General features: G+C 34.4%; 1 protein-coding gene across 1 annotated transcript in view; it reads right to left on the bottom strand.

Moving 5' to 3' along the window:
* Positions 1-16,799, bottom strand: part of COL24A1 (collagen type XXIV alpha 1 chain) — a 394,686-nt gene that overhangs the window by 228,779 nt on the left and 149,108 nt on the right. The window contains exon 20 of the mRNA XM_060139635.1: positions 9,779-9,832. Coding sequence (XP_059995618.1) covers positions 9,779-9,832 — 54 coding nt within the window. The remainder of the gene's footprint in view (positions 1-9,778; positions 9,833-16,799) is intronic.

Raw genomic sequence — 16,799 nt, 5'->3', positions numbered from 1 at the left:
GGCAAAGATGTAGAGAAATTTGAAATCTTGTGTACTGTTGATGAGAATGTAAAATGGTACAGCCACTATGAAAACAGTTCCTCCAAAAATTAAAATAGAACTACCATATGATCCAGCCATCCCACTTCTGGATATTAGAAGAATGAAAAACAGGATTTCAAGAGATATCTGCACTACCATGTTCACACAGGCATTCCTTATTTTATTAAGCGTCACCTTATTGAACTTCACAGATACTGCATTTTTTACAAATTGAAACTTTTTGGCAACCCTGCATTGTCAGATGATGGTTAGCATTTTTTACTAATAAAGTATTTTTTAATTGAGGTATGTACATTTTTTAGACATAATGCTATTGCATACTTAATAGACAACAGTATAGTATAAACATAACTTCTGTATGCATGGGAAACCAAAAAATTTGTGTGACTGGATTTGTTGTGATATTTGCTTTGTTGCAGTGGTCTGGAACTGAAACTGCAAAATCTCCAAGGTATGTCCATAGGTGGAAACAACCTTAATGTTCATTGACGGATGAGTGAATAAAGAAAATGTGGGGTTTTGGACTATTGGATAATGGACTATTATTATGCAGCCTTTAAAATGAACAAAATTCTATTTTGTTTCACTGTGTAAATTTTGTGCACATCCTTTTGGGTGTATTGATAAACAAATTAATAAGCAAGTCATTTCTGGGGGGTCCAAATACTAGCTACAAATTTTCTATGCAGTAAACACGGTTTATATATAAACTGTAAATTTATCCAACTAATTTGTTGAAATAATTCCAATGAATTGGAACTGTTAGGACTAAGGATATCCCAAATTTATACTTTTGAGTCCAAACTAGATTTTCCCTTACTATATAGACAGGACCTCATCAATCTTGTCCCCCTGTGTTTATGTGGGTATGTTTCCTAAAACTGTATAAATGTTAAATTTCTAATCTTTGGTAATATGATATTACAAAACAATTGCTTTTCTTCTGTTATTGTTCAGCTCAGTCACCTTCATATATGCTTAATCCTTCCTAGTTACTTGTGTTATTTCACTTTCTTCTGTTTTTTTTTTTTTCCCCATTCCTCTTGGTATATCGACATCTTCGTTACTAGTTTCTAAGAACTCATTTACAACTAAGGATGTTAACCATATGTCATGCAATGCAAATGAAATACCATATTTTATTGCCATCAATTTACTATGGTGTTTTGTATTTTGGTTGTGTATTAAAATATAAACATGTTGTGTTTTTAAAAATAAAAAAAGTAAATAAAAAGAACGAAATTTTGACATAGGCTATAATATGGACGAACCCTGAAGTCCTTATGCTAAGTGAAATAAGCCAGTCCCAGAAAGACAAATATTGCATGATTCTACTTATATGAGGTATCTAAAGTAGTCAGACTCATAGAAGCAGAAAGAGAGTGATTGTTGCCAGTGGTTGGGGGAGGTAGAAATTGGAGTTGCTGTTAAATGGGTATAGGGTTTGAGTCATGCAAGATAAAAACATTCTAGAGATCTGCTGTGCAAAAATATGCATATAGTTAACAGTACTGTACTGTACACTTAAAAATTTGTTGAGAGTAGATTTTATGTTATATGCTTTTTACCACAATTAAAAAAAACTTCCATGGGCTTATTAGCATTCAAGCTCCTCAACTTTATATTTAAGATCAGTCACAATCTACCTACTAACTTTTTTTTTAAGTCAGGTAGGTTTATTTCCACACCTCCATCATTGTGTTGGTTTTGTACCTGTTGCACAAAATCTCTCATTCCTTCGTTCTACTTGGCCAAATCCAACTCATTCTACTCAAATCCCGATTTCTCTACGAAGACTCTCAGAAAAATGGCCACACAAATTATTCTCTTCTCTGAGCTCCTTGTCCATTTATTATGTGCTGCCTAGTTTACTTTTTAACTTTTCACACGTGGAAATCTCATGTTTCCAGTGGATTACAAGTTCCTAGTAGACAGAAGAGCATGTTTTAATCTTATTTCCAAGTAATTGCTTAACAAAGTCCATTGCCCATTGTATAACTCAATAAATATTTCTCAGCTAACTAAATGCTGCCTGGAATGTAAAATGGTTAAAATAAGAAATCTGCGAACAAAATCTTGATTTTGGAATGTGAATCTTCAGGGCTGGCTTGAGGTGATCTCAGAGAACTATTTAGGAATGCATTTTCCTCTTATTAAGTTAGTTCCCCAGATCTATTATAACTAATATAACTAATCTGTTAGCTATATCGGTAAACACATAACATATTTTAATAACTCAGTGTAAAAATTATTTCCATATATTCTGTAACATAACCTCACGAATAGGCTTTTTCAAAAAACTTACCAGGGATGTTATACAGCAAACAAGAACAGCCTGCTTTACCATCCTTAATTCCATAACCAAAGTAACAACATAAACCATTAGGGCAACAAATAAGTTATTCCTCTGTTTACTGGAGAACAGAGAATATTTATTGGGTACTCACTTTCTGCAGTAAGCAGCAAGGGATGTGGTTTTGCTAATGTTATGGCATGCTTGAAAACAGATTGCCAAACTGTAGCTCTCAAGAAGGCTTGTTGAAGTATGCTTTGTATCTATATACACATATACGTACACACACAGTCCCACAATCAACAGAACCATAGTTAACACAAGTTTCCAATGTTAGTTTGAGGTTTTTAGTCAACTGGCAGAAAATGAGGAGAAAATGAAAGGCTTCTTTAGAGCTGTGCCAAATTGCTCTGGAAAAGTTTGCAAATAGTGTAACCACGTATTTCAAACAGAGTGTGCATGATTTTTTTGATGACCATCTTGTATAACTGAAACATAACTTGAATAATTTATACTGTCCCCACTTTCTAAAGAAGACATATATACGAAAATATAGGAAGTTTTAAGATGCTTCCATGACATAGTGTACACAACTAAAAAAACACATCAGGCAAATAGGGTCACTATGTTTGCCTCTACTTTTCCCTTCTGTTCCTAGAAACAATTTTGAGGCAAATAGGAAGGACGAAAAAGAGAGACAAAAACAGACCCTTCCCAACCTATAAAACGTAAAATAATGTTCCTCTTCCTTTAAAATTCTCTGGTTATTTTGATTAAATCATCTATGATATTATATTAAAATTCAGTCATGTGTAGAAAAACAATTAGTCTCATAATGTTGGTGCTGATGAGGCTACAAGCTCATGTTTATTGAAAAAATTTAGATAAAGCAATCTAAAAAGTAACTACTACCCACTGGAAATTCAACCATTAATATTCATTAAAGTGTCTGGCTTTCAGATCTTTTGTCCCACTTTCATACTGTAATTTTAAGACAAAAGGAAGTAATGAGAAGTATTAAAGATCACTATTATAATACTATTCAAAAGGTCAACTGCCTTTCTTCAGTTCTCTGACACTGTTCTCAACAAAAATTTAATAGAAACAAAATTTACAAACTGAAGAGGATTTACAAAGCCATCTTGTGTTCTTCACCTAGTATGATATGCATACTTTAAAACATAAAGTTAGGGGGTGGAGTGCAAGATGGGGTAGGGATTAAGAGGTACAAACTATTATGTATAAAATTAAAAAGTGCTACATTAAAAGGATCATACACCATGATCAAGGGGGATTTGTCCCAGGGATGCAAGGATTTTTCCATATCTGCAAATCAATCAGTGTGATACAACACATCAACAAATTGAAAACCCAAATGATCATCTCAATAGATGCAGAAAAAGCTTTTGACAAAATTCAACACCCATATATGATTAAAAACTCTCCAGAAAGTGGGCATAGAGGGAACACACCAACAACATAATAAAGGCCATATACGACAAACCTACAGCTAACATACTCAATGATGAAAAACTGAAAGCATTTCCTCTAAGATCAGTAACAAGACAAGGATATCCACTCTTGCCACTTTTATTCAACATAGTTTTGGAAGTCCTAGCCATGGAAATCAGAGAAGAAGAAGAAATAAAGGGAATCCAAATTGGAAAAGAAGTAAAACTGTCATTGTTTGTAGATGACATGATATTACACATAGAAAATCCTAAAGATGCTACCAGAAAACTACTAGAGCTCACCAATGAATTTGGTACAGTTGCAGGACACAAAATTAATACACAGCAATCTGTTGCATTTCTATATAGTAACAATGAAACATCAGAAGGAGAAATGAAAGAAACAATTCCATTTACCATCGCATGAAAAAGAATAAAATACCTAGGAATATACCTACCTAAGGAGGCAAAAGACCTGTACTCTGAAAACTATAAGACACTGAGGAAAGAAATCGAAGATGACACAAACATTTGGAAAGATAAACCCTGTTCTTGGATTGGAAGAATCGACATTGTCAAAATGACTAAACTACCCAAGGCAATATAAATATTCAGTGCAAGCCCTATCAAATTACACATGGCAGTTTTCACAGAACTAGAGCAAATATCTTAAAACTTACAGGGAGACACAAAAGACACTGAATAGCCAAAGCAGTCTTGAGAAAGAAAAACGGAGGTGGAGGAATCACACTCCTTGACTTCAGACTATTCTACAAAGATACAATCATCAGGGCTTCCCTGGTGGCTCAGTGGTTGAGAATCTGCCTGTTAATGCAGGGGACACAGGTTCGAGCACCGGTCTGGGAGGATCCCATATGCCGTGGAGCAACTAGGTCCATGAGCCACAACTACTGAGCCTGCACATCTGGAGCCTGTGCTCCGCAACAAGTGAGGCCGCGATAGTGAGAGGCCCCTGCACCGTGATGAAGAGTGGCCCCCGCTTGTCAGAACTAGAGAAAGCCCTCGCACAGAAACGAAGACCCAACACAGCAAAAATAAATAAATTAATAAACTCCTACCCCCAACATCTTCTTTGAAAAAAAAAAAGAAAAGATACAATCACCAAAACGTGTGGCACTGGCACAAAAACAGAAATATAGATCAATGGAACAGGATAGGAAGCCCAGAAATAAACCCATGCACCTATGGTAAATTAATCTATGACAAAGGAAGGAAGACTACACAATGGGGAAAAGACAGTCTCTTCAATAAGTGGTGCTGGAAAAAATGGACAGATACGTGTAAAAAAAAATGAAATTAGAACATTCTCTAACACTCTATGCAAAAATAAACTCAAAATGGATTAAAGACCTAAATGTAAGTTCAGATACTATAAAACTCTTAGAGGAAAACATGGGCAGAATACTCTTTGACATTAATCACAGCAATATCTTTTTGATCCATATCCTAGAGTAATGGAAATAAAAGCAAAAATAAACAAATGGGACATAATTAAACTCAAAAGCTTTTGCACAGCAAAGGAAACCATAAACAAAACCAAAGACAACCCACAGAAGGGAGAAAATATTTGCAAATGATGTGACTGACAAGAGATTAATCTCCAAAATTTACAAACAGCTCACGAAGCACAATATCAAAAAAGCAAACTGAATCAAAAAATGCACAAAAAATCTAAATAGACATTTCTCCAAAGAAGACATACAGATGGCCAAGAGGCACATGAAAAGATGCTCAACATCACTAATTATTAGAGAAATGCAAATCAAAACTACAATGAGATATTACCTCATACCAGTCAGAATGGCCATCATCAAAAAATCTACAAACAATAAATGCTGGAGAGGGTGTGGAGAAAAGGGAACCCTCCTACACTGCTGGTGGGAATGTACATTGGTACAGCCACTGTGGAGAACAGTATGGAGGTTCCTTAAGAACTTAAAAATAGAGTTGCCATATGATCCAGCAATCCCAGCCTTGGCCATATATCCAGAGAAAAACATGGTTTGAAAGGATACATGCACCCCAGTGTTCACTGCAGCGCTGTTCACAATAGCCAAGACATGGAAGCATCCTAAATGTCCACCAAAAGATGAATGGATAAAGAAGATGTCGTACATATATACAATGGAATATTACTCAGCCATTAAAAAAGAATGAAATAACGCCATTTGCAGCAACATGGATGGACCTGGAGATTATCATACTAAGTGAAGTAAGTCAGACAGAGAAAGAAAAATATCACATGATATCGCTTATATGTGGAATATTTAAAAAAAGGATACAAATGTACTTATTTACAAAACAGAAACAGACTCACAGACTTAGATAATGAACTTATGGTTACCAGGGGGACAAAGTGGGGGGGAAGGACAGATTGGGAGTTTGGGATTGATATGTACACACTGCTATATTTAAAATAGATAACCAACAAGGACCTACTGTATAGCACAGGGAATGCTGATCAATATTCTGTAACAACCTAAATGGGAAAAGAATTTGAAAAAGAATATACACATGTATACGTATAACTGAATCACTTTTCTGTACACCTGAAACTAACACAACATTGTTAATCATCTATACTCCAATATAAAATTAATTTTTTTTTAATTTTTAGAAAATTGTGAATCACCATGTTGTACACCTGTAACTTATATAATATTGTATATTAGCTATACTTCGATAACATTTTTTTAAAGTTAGGAAACCCTACAGAAGAAAAAAAATTAAGTTCAATTATTACTTCCTCTTGAAGTAATTCCCAATTTCCTAGGCAGAATCTGTTGCTCAATTATCTAGGCTCTCATAGCCCTTCACCAACTCTTTTATATAGCGTCTTACAATACTTTGTGATTTTTTTTTCCCAACCTCTCTCTGAACTGTAATCTCATCAAGGGGAGGGACCATAGTTCAGAAATCTTTATCAACCCACATTTAGTACCTGGGTTAAAACATAAAAGAAACTCAATAAATGTTAAACGAATGAATTACTGAATGAATGGAAAAATGAATGTGTTTATATATGCATCAAGTTCAAGTTCCTAAGTATACAGCAGGTAAGGGGCTAAATTACATATGAGAAATTCTCAACTCAGTTCTCTATACTACCTCTCTCTCTCAATGTCCATTCATGCTACTATTTCTACTTTGGGATTTGGTTTACTACTAGATATTGATTATTTCTGTCTCAACGTCAACCAGATACTGCAAGCTAAATATACTCAGAATCAAATTTCTTGTCTTCCCCATCTTCCAAACCTGCTCCTCCTTCTGAGTTCCTTAGTTAATTCAATGACATCAGTAACCCAAGTCATAGTCCCAGTTTTATCTTTGACTTCTCTTTCTCCCATCACCTTCATTTAATCAGTTACCAAGTTGTATTGTTTCTATTTCTGAATTAGCTTTTAAATAGTCATTCAATCAATCATCCACTCAGCCAATATCTATTATGTTCCTATTATGTGCTACGGATATTATCATGGTTATTGTGATATGTATAAAACCAATTAGTGTCTTTCTCAAAAAGCTTATAGTCTAATAGAGAGATAAGCAAATCAGCAGTTATATGAAGATAAGTGCTTGATAGATTTTTTTTAGAAATACAGAGAAGAGACATCTCAATTAGATTTGAGAGGAACAGGAAAAGCTTCCTGGACAATGTGGCATGTGATGTGTAGGTGTTAGCTAGATAAGTAGGGCACAGATCCAGATTAAAAAAACAGCATGCAGGAAGCTGTGAGATTTGAACAAGTACGGCATGGTTTGGTACTCTAAATAGTCTACCTGGAGTAACGCTTTTGAAAGCAATGGGAGATGTGACTAGATGACAACAGAGTTAGAGAGGGAGAGTAGGTCATAAAGAACCTTGTGTAAAAAGTAAAGAATTATAATCCTTAACCTGGAAGCTATGGAGATACTGAAGAATTTAAGTACAAGAATGACATGATGAAATCTATACTTTACAAACATTATTACATCAGTAGTTTGGATGTAGATTTGAAGAAATGTCAGAATGGTGGCAAGAACAATTAGAGGGCTATTACACTAATCCTGGTGAAGAATAAATAGGGCCTAAACTAAAACATTGGCAGTGTAAATGGTTCCAAGGGCAAAGATAGGAAATTATGAGTCAAAGGGGAGATCAGGATAAAGGTGATAATTGATGGCATGAGGTCATTCAGGGGACAGGAGAGGGTTTGATACAAAACATATGTGAAATTTGAATACTGGGGAGGGGGAGGAATAATTTTTCTGTGGAGACAGAAAGGGAGGGGGAAATATGGCTGAATATGTACAGGGAGAGTTGTTAGGTGGCCAGTAGTGTTTTCAAATAACACACAGGATGCCCAGTTAGATTTGAATTTCACATAAACAATGAATAACTTTTAGTACAAATGTGTTCCAAATACTGCACCTTCATCCTCTCACAAGTTTCCTTTTCCTGAATGCCATATATCTTACTTGTCTGTCTACAAATTCTGACTCATTCATCATGTCAGCTCAAGTGCTACCTTCTCTATAAAGTGTAATCTGAGTCCCCTAACCATATACTCAAACAGTATCACATATTATATGTTATTCACATGGTTATTATAAAGGATTTCCTGCATATATTTCTCTAGATTGTAAGTTTCCTGAAAGTAGGAAGCAGGACTTTTCATCTTTGTAGCCCTAGGGTCTAGCACAATGGCTGTCACATAAGAGGCAGCCAGTAAATATTTGTTGATTGAATGAATGTTCGTTTCACTTCAGATCTTTATAACTTCTTTTCTAGCTTTTTCCAGCTCATCTCTTTGCCTTCATTTTTTCTCTTGTTAAACCATCCTCCATGCTGACATAAGAGGTATCTTTTTTAAAACATAAATCACCTAGATTACTTTACTATTTAAAAATCTTTGATTACTCCATGATGCCCATGGTAGAACTAGGAACTCTTCAACATGGTCTTAAACCTTCCCCACAATTTAATCCCCAAACTAAGTGGTTAAGAGCTCAGACTTTGAAATCATGTCTGGGTGAGAATCCTGACTAAGTCACCTGATGTGACTGAGGGAATAACTTAACTGCCTATAAAATGGGGATAAAATCTACCTCATAAAGATGTTGTGAAGATTAAATGAGGTATCTGTAAAACATTTACTACAGTACTGTAGTACTTGACACTATAGTACACTAACAAATATAGCTATATTAATATCCTTTCCAGCTTCATCCCCTAACACTTCCTCTCTACTCACACTAATAACCTTCCACAGCAGCTATACTTCATAACCTGCCAGTTCTCCAAACTTCAGGCTATTTCATTGTTCTGTGTCTATTCACAATACTTTATTTGTTTACGATGCTCATTCTATGTCAGCCTGCTTGGCAAAGCTTGGTATTTAAAGGTTTTCTATGGATAATTTCTAGTATACATACACAACAACAGTAAAGGAAGTTAGAAATGATGAGGTTTCTGCAGGTAGTTTGTACTATGTATGAATTCCAGAACACCATAGGCTTTCTTTTATTTTAATCAGTGGGTATTTAATAGGCCCTAAAGAGTTTTAGTGGTCAGAAAACTCTCATCTATTCAGTGTAGGCTATAGGTTTTTGGGTTTTTTAATTTTTTTCACCTCTTATAAGAAATCGTTTTTTCAGTTATTTACACGCTTTGCAAATATTGTCACCGTAATCTAAGTCTAGACCAAACCAGGAAAATCATTTTCAATGACCTGAACCTAAGAGGCTGTATAAACATACTCCTACTAAACAAATGATACCAAAAGAACAACCAGACACGCAAACTACTTCCTGATTATCTCAAAACAAGCTGTACAAGGTTTTTTAAATGCACCGAGTCAGCTCAAAAATATCCAGAAATGTTCTGATATTTCTAAAATATTTTTTTACCCATTCATTGAGATTTGACATTAGAAAACTATAGATACCATACTTTTTTCTTCTTCTGTTTTTCTTTTTCTTTCCTTACCTTTGATCCTTCAGGGCCATTTTGTCCAGGAATCCCAATATCTCCAGGAAAACCCTAGGGAACATAAAAATATAGAGAGTTTATTCCATAGCAAATTACTTTATTAAGCATATAGAAATTCCCTTTGCCTTTCTTTGATGTCCAATAAAAATGATTTATTCTCCTCAAAACTTCAATATTAAAGATTAATCGTTAGGCAGTTGTCTGACATTGGAATACAAAACTTACTAAGTATACTAAAACAGAGCTTACTTCATCAGTTATTCATGAACAATCCTCAGACCCAAAGAAAATTCTCTAATCATTCACAACTTGAAAAAAGGCAAAAAAAAAAATGTAACAGGTTTTTCAGTGTCATATGGGACACAGAGCCACCCAAGGATTAGGGGAATGTACTTTGTTAGACTCACTGTTTACTAACTAACTATATGCTAATTCTTCTGTTTGGTGAAAAAAACAATAACCCCAAAGGATATATAGCTTAACATACAGGATACTAATCAGTTTTGTATCGAACTCAACTATCTTATTCTAACATTCCCATATTCAATTGTCTATAAATAGCTCAATGTTCTTTGAATTTGTATTAACATCTTACTGGTTCCATCATTAATTAACAAATTGAATAAAATCTTTGACCCATGTTTACTTCATATTTGCCTGAAAATCATAATTTTACCTTTTCAGAAATTATACTTTAGCAGTCTAAAACAGTTTTCTCAAGAAATAGAAATGGACCAAAGTGTCAGAAAAATCTGTGCTGAGAAAAGGCCAACAGTGTTGCTCCAAAATGGTTAGATCGATATTCTTACTGAAATAATACATTAGAATGAAATTCATCATGATCAGTTTCCATATTGATAATAAGCTAATAATTATAGTTTTCCTTGTATTTTGTCACAGATAAGCTGTTTCAGTGTTTCCTTCTGACATGGACAAAGGAATAAAAAGTTGGATAAGTACAAGAATCATATCTTTAAAAGTAAAGAAGGCTGCAATTAAGTATGAATGTCAGCTAGAAAAGACAGTTCATTGGAGGGGTAAATATTATGGTAATTAAAATGCCAACAAGTAAGATGGAATAGCAAGGTTGATTCTGGAAAACTCATCTTGGAAAAAAAGAAAAAATCAACAGTAAGTGATACCAACTTATCCAGTCTGGATTAGGACAGAAATGACTCCAATTTAAAACTTGGATTCTGTGGAGAAAAATATTACTTGTGGTCGTTTCTGGCAAGAGAAAAGGCAGTGGTAACAGAAAGACTGGACACAGGATCAGATTTCTGGAAGTTTTGGAACAGAATATGTTTAATACAGACATGCTGATGGCTTTTCTAACTAAAGGAAATCAGGTTCATCTATACTTTCTCTGCCTTGAGTAATTTTCCCTTATCTTTCTTTACCTGGAACACTTAAGTTTTAAATAGGAGATTAAATAATATATCACTTGCAAATCTTTCTTTGACCTCCAATGCCCTGAGTTAGGACCCTTCTAAGACTCACACCATCCTAGGGTCCTACAAGTTTACTTGATAGTGTTTTGGCTTGTATTGTTTTCCTCATCAGATTGTAAATTCCCTGAGGGCAGCTTTATCTCTTATTAACCACCATATTCCCAGAAACTAGTACAACACCTGGCACATAGTAAATGCTAAAAAAAATTGATTTTTTTTGCTCTTGAATAATGATTTGTTTCTTTTGACAATAAAAAGGGACAACATGGCTGGTGGCTACTTTTGGCCCCTCAATACCAGTTTACAACCACTGGTTCACAGCATGCTCATAGATAAATTCATAATTCCTGTCCATTCTCCAGCTGAGCCTGGAACACCTTGTCCTACTAGAAACCAAGCTGTAAAAGGTATCAAACCTGGAGTCACATTAAAAGAACTCTGGGAGCTTGAAGAGGACCTCACCAGCCAGAAATGAGACAATATGAACTTCAGTAAGGACAAAAATTGCAATGGATTGCAACACGTCAAATATGATTAAATTCAGAAGTTCAAAATGATACAACAAAAAATTATTCGCATTTAGCAGATGAAAGAAAGCCAACTCATTATTTCCAAAACTGGTAAACAAAGGTGAAGAATCAAGCATTTATTCTACCTTTTCTATACATACAATAATACAACTAACCAAATAGTAGATTAGGGGATGTATTCCAGCCAATAAATGAAAAAGAAGTGAAAGAACAAGAATATCTCCATTTTGCAATCCCCTAAATGATCTAATGTATGTAGGGAGTTGAGGAATCACAACTGTTAACTAACATCACAGAATGATGATAGACATTTTGTGCTTCCTAATGAAAGAACACAATATCACCCATAGTCTTGCCAAAAACAAACAAGCAAAACTGACCTTGGCTAGGCCTCTATATGTGGCTACCAATTTGCAGGAAATACAGAGGGAGAAACATGCTTAACTACACCATGAGACTATAATCAGCAAAATCCAGGCTGTAGGAATCTCTACAGGTTAAATGGCTGGGGATCTTCAACAATTAAATTATAAAGTGGGGAAAAGGCAATGGAAGGAGAACTTGTAGACTAAAAGACACAAGAGTAAAACAAACAAGACTAAACTACAGTTTTAAAAGATGTACACCCGAGTGATAAACCATAAAAGAAAAAGAGGAACTGCTTACTTACTGCAGGAGAGATAGGCTTCTGGCTGGGTTGGGATCCATAAAAGTTTCTGGGGATAACTGGCATTTCTATTCCTGACCTGTGTGGTAGTTATAAGAGTGTTTGTCTTATAACTGTTTGTGATATACATTTGTTTTATATAGTTTTTAGTGTCTGTGCTTTATTTTCAATAAACAGTAAGAAAAACGTTATGAGGTGGCTTCTGGATAAATATGAACTATTGAGTATATATGCATGAATATCTTCTCCTTCTTAATCATTAAAATTACAGTAAAGGAATATTTAAAAGACAAAAAGTACCAAAGACCAGGGAATAAGAGACAAAAGATGTCAGCAAATCTGTTCTTATATTATAGCCATGTAAGTTGAATATTTTAAAATTAAAACTTTATTTAAAAGTTCAGAAGCACATCAGTATAGTTATTAAAAGGAAGAAAAAAATCTCAAATAGGATACCTTTGAAACTTGGCCAGAGAATATATTTTTTTAAATAAACTGTTTTTTTTAAATTGGGGTATAGTTGCTTTACAATGTTGTGTTAGTTTCTGCTTCACAACGAAGTGCATCAGCTACATGTATACATATATCCCCTCCCTCTTGGACCTCCCTCCCAACCCCCACCCACAATCTCACCCCTCGAGGTGACCACAGAGCACCAAGCTGAGCTCCCTGCGTTATACAGCAGGTTCCCACTAGCTATCCGTTTTACACATGGCAGTGGACTTAGAGTCTGTCATAAAATGTGAAGTAAGTCAGAAAAACAAATATCGTATATTAACACAGATATGTGGGATTTAGAAAAATGGTACAGATGAACCTATTTGCAGGGCAGGAATAGAGACCCAGATGTAGAGAACGGACGTGTGGACACAGTGTGGGGTGGGATGAACTAGGAGACTGGGATTGATGTATGTGCACTGCCATGCATATAACAGAGAGCTAATGGGAATAATTTTATTATTTAAAAAATTCCAGGGCTTCCCTGGTGGCGCAGTGGTTGAGAATCTGCCTGCTAATGCAGGGGACACGGGTTCGAGCCCTGGTCTGGGAAGATCCCACATGACGCAGAGCAACTAGGCCCGTGAGCCACAACTACTGAGCCTGCGTGTCTGGAGCCTGTGTTCCGCAACAAGAGAGGCCACGAGAGTGAGAGGCCCTCGCACCACGATGAAGAGTGACCCCCGCTTGCCACAACTAGAGGAAGCCCTCGCACAGAAATGAAGACCCAACACAGCCATAAATAAATAAATAAATAAATAAATAAATAAATAAATAAATAAATAAATAAGCCAAGCATTAGAAGCCCTTTAAAAAAAAAAAAAAATCCGTACCTGGTTTACCACCAAGTAAAGATCTTACCTTTTAAATAATAAATTTAAAATATAAAAATCAGAGTTAACTGGGTCAACTGAATTTTAATGATAACCTATGTCTACAAAATAAAGTTTTTTTAAACTAATTCATTGTTGAAAATGTAAATCAAATGACAGGACGTGGCCATCCTTGCCAAGTAGCAAAATTTCAGAGAGCTCAGAGATTGAAAGATTTAAAAATACACCATTCAGAGTCTATAACTTTCATTAGAAAACTACATTGGCATGAAACTATACAGAAAAATAATTAAAAACAAAAATCTGATAAAATGCTTTATTTTTTTCATCTAAAATACTTTAGTAAACACTGAAAAGTCAAAATGGTTTCTCCCACAATGTGCTTCACTATCTAAGTTGTCACATCACAATTGAAAATATAACACCTTAGTGAGGAAAAGGATGAGCAGTCTGACTTGCGGTGCTTGTTTTAAAAATTGAGATATAATTGACATAAAGCATATTAGTTTCAGGTGTAAAACACCTGTATATAAATATAGAAAGAAATGATCACCACAATAAATCTAGTTAACATCCATCACCATGCTTAGTTGTAGTTTTGTGTGTGTGTGATGATAACTTTTAAGATCTGCTCTCTTAGAAACTTCCAAATGTACAATACAGTGTTATTAACTATGTTACCATACTGTGCATTACCTCCCCATAAATTATTTGTAACTGGAAGTCTGCACCTTTGACCCCTTTTACCCACTTCACCCACCTTCCCCACCTGACCCCTGCCTCCTGCAACCACCAATCTGTTCTCTGTATCTATGAGGATTTTTTGTGTTTGTTTTAGTTTAGATTCTACATAAAAGTGAGATCATGTAGCATTTGTCTTTCTCTGTATGACTTATTTCACTTAGCATAATGCCTTCATGGTGCATCCAGGTTATTACAAATAATTTAAGGCTGAATAATACTTAATCAGATTTTTTTTTGCTATTGAGTTATATGAGTTCTTTATATATTCTGTATATTAACCCCTTATCAGATATTTAATTTGCAAATATTTTCTCCCATTTGATAGTCTGATTTTTCACTTTGTTGATGGTTTCTTTTGCTGTGCAGGACCTTTTTAGTTTGATGTAATCCTACTTGTTTATTTTCGCTTTTGTTGCCTGTGTTTTTGTGTCAAATCCAAAAAAATCATCACCAAGACCGATGTCAAGCAGCTTTCTATGTTGTCTTCTATGAGTTTTATGGTTTCAGGTATTACGTTCAAGTTTTTAATCCATTTTATTTTTTGTGTATAGTGTAATATAGGGGGTCAAGTTTCATATTTTTGCATGTGGCTGTCCAATATTCCCAAACCATTATTGAAGAGACTGACCTTTCCATCACGGTATATTCTTGACTCCTCTGTCACAGATCAACTGACCACATGTGGATGGATTTATTTCTGGTCATTTTTTCCTTTTTCTTCTGTTCCAGTAATCTATGTGTCTGTTTTTATGGCAATATCATACTGTTTTGATTACTATAGCTTTGTAATATAGTTTGAAACTAGGAAGTGTGATGCCTCCAGCTTTGTTCTTCTTTCTCAAGGTTGCTTCAGCTATTTGGGGTCATTTGTGGTTCCATATGAATTTTAGGATCGTTTGTTCCATTTTTGTGAAAAATGCCATTGGAGTTGTGGTAGGGATTGCACTGAATCTGTAGGTTGCTTTGGGTAGTATGGACATTTTAACAATATTAATTCTTCCAATCCATGAACATGGAATATCTTTCCATTAATTTGTGTCTCCAATTTCTTTCATCAATGTCTGTACTGTCTTACAGTAGAACTGTAAGTTCTCAACATACAGGTTTTTCACCCCCTTGGTTAAATTTATTCCTAGGGTTTTTGTTTGTTTGTTTGTTTGTTTTGATGCAATTATAAATGTTTTTTATAAATGTTGCAATTATAAATGTTTTAAGAAAACAAATGCAATTTGTTTAAACAAAATATGCAATTATAAATGTTTTAAGAAAACAAAAATAATTGTTTTCTTAAGTTCTCTGACAGTTCATTATTAGTGTATAGAAACAACTGATATTTTTTGTATATTGATTTTGTATCTTGCATGTGGTGCCTTCTTAATAGAAATAGTTTAATCACCAATTTTTATTAAGAAGCAGGAAACTCAAGTAGCTTTAAAAATAATAAGTAAAAATGTGTCTTCTGTTTTTGGACTGCTAACATTTGTTTACTGCACTGAGAAGAGTGATTCAGTATCCTTTCCAGTAAAAACATTTTATTATTCTCTAATTACTAAAGGCTGAGTCTAGTTCACATGCATTTTTAAAGCAAAACCTGGGAACCAAAGCACTAGCAGATTCCATTAGTTTCCTAAGAAATCATAAAACTAAAATATTGTCATTCTTATTCTGGCAGCTGTCAGAAGTCTGGAAGCTAGAGGCTCCTAACAGAATAAATATGTGATGCTCTATGGTATATATTAAGCACATTAGTAATTCTTTAATAAGAGTGGTAAGTCTGTTTTATTTTGAAATATATAGTCCTTTCAGTTAAAAAAATAGTTAAAAATGGTAAACTGATAAATAATCCACAAATAAATAAATCCAATGAATAAACTAATTATGGTATATTGGTAAGATGAAACAACCTGATGTGGCAACCTGGATGAATCTCAAATGCATTATGCTAAGTAAAAGAAGCCAGACCAAAAAAGAGTATATACTATATGAGTTCATTTACATAAAACTTTAGAAAAATGCAAATTAACCTAAAGTGACAAAAAGCAGATCGGTGGTAATCTGGGAAGGGTGGGGGCAGAAAAACAAAATGAGGGATTACAAAAAATGAACAAGTGTTGAGTTTGACAAATACCTTTTATATCTTGATCTTGGTGATGGTTTCACAGGTTATACGTACATGAAAAATTATGAAATTATACAATTTAAAATATACAGATTATTATATTATAATATACCTCAATTATACCTGTACAAAACTATACAAAAATAAGTTAATTAGTATTGGGTGTTTTAGATAAT

Source organism: Lagenorhynchus albirostris, chromosome 2 (genome assembly GCF_949774975.1).
Source record: "Lagenorhynchus albirostris chromosome 2, mLagAlb1.1, whole genome shotgun sequence".
Lineage (NCBI taxonomy): Eukaryota > Metazoa > Chordata > Mammalia > Artiodactyla > Delphinidae > Lagenorhynchus > Lagenorhynchus albirostris.
The sequence above is the reverse complement of the archived record's forward strand: the minus strand, read 5'-3'. Positions and strand labels throughout refer to the sequence as shown.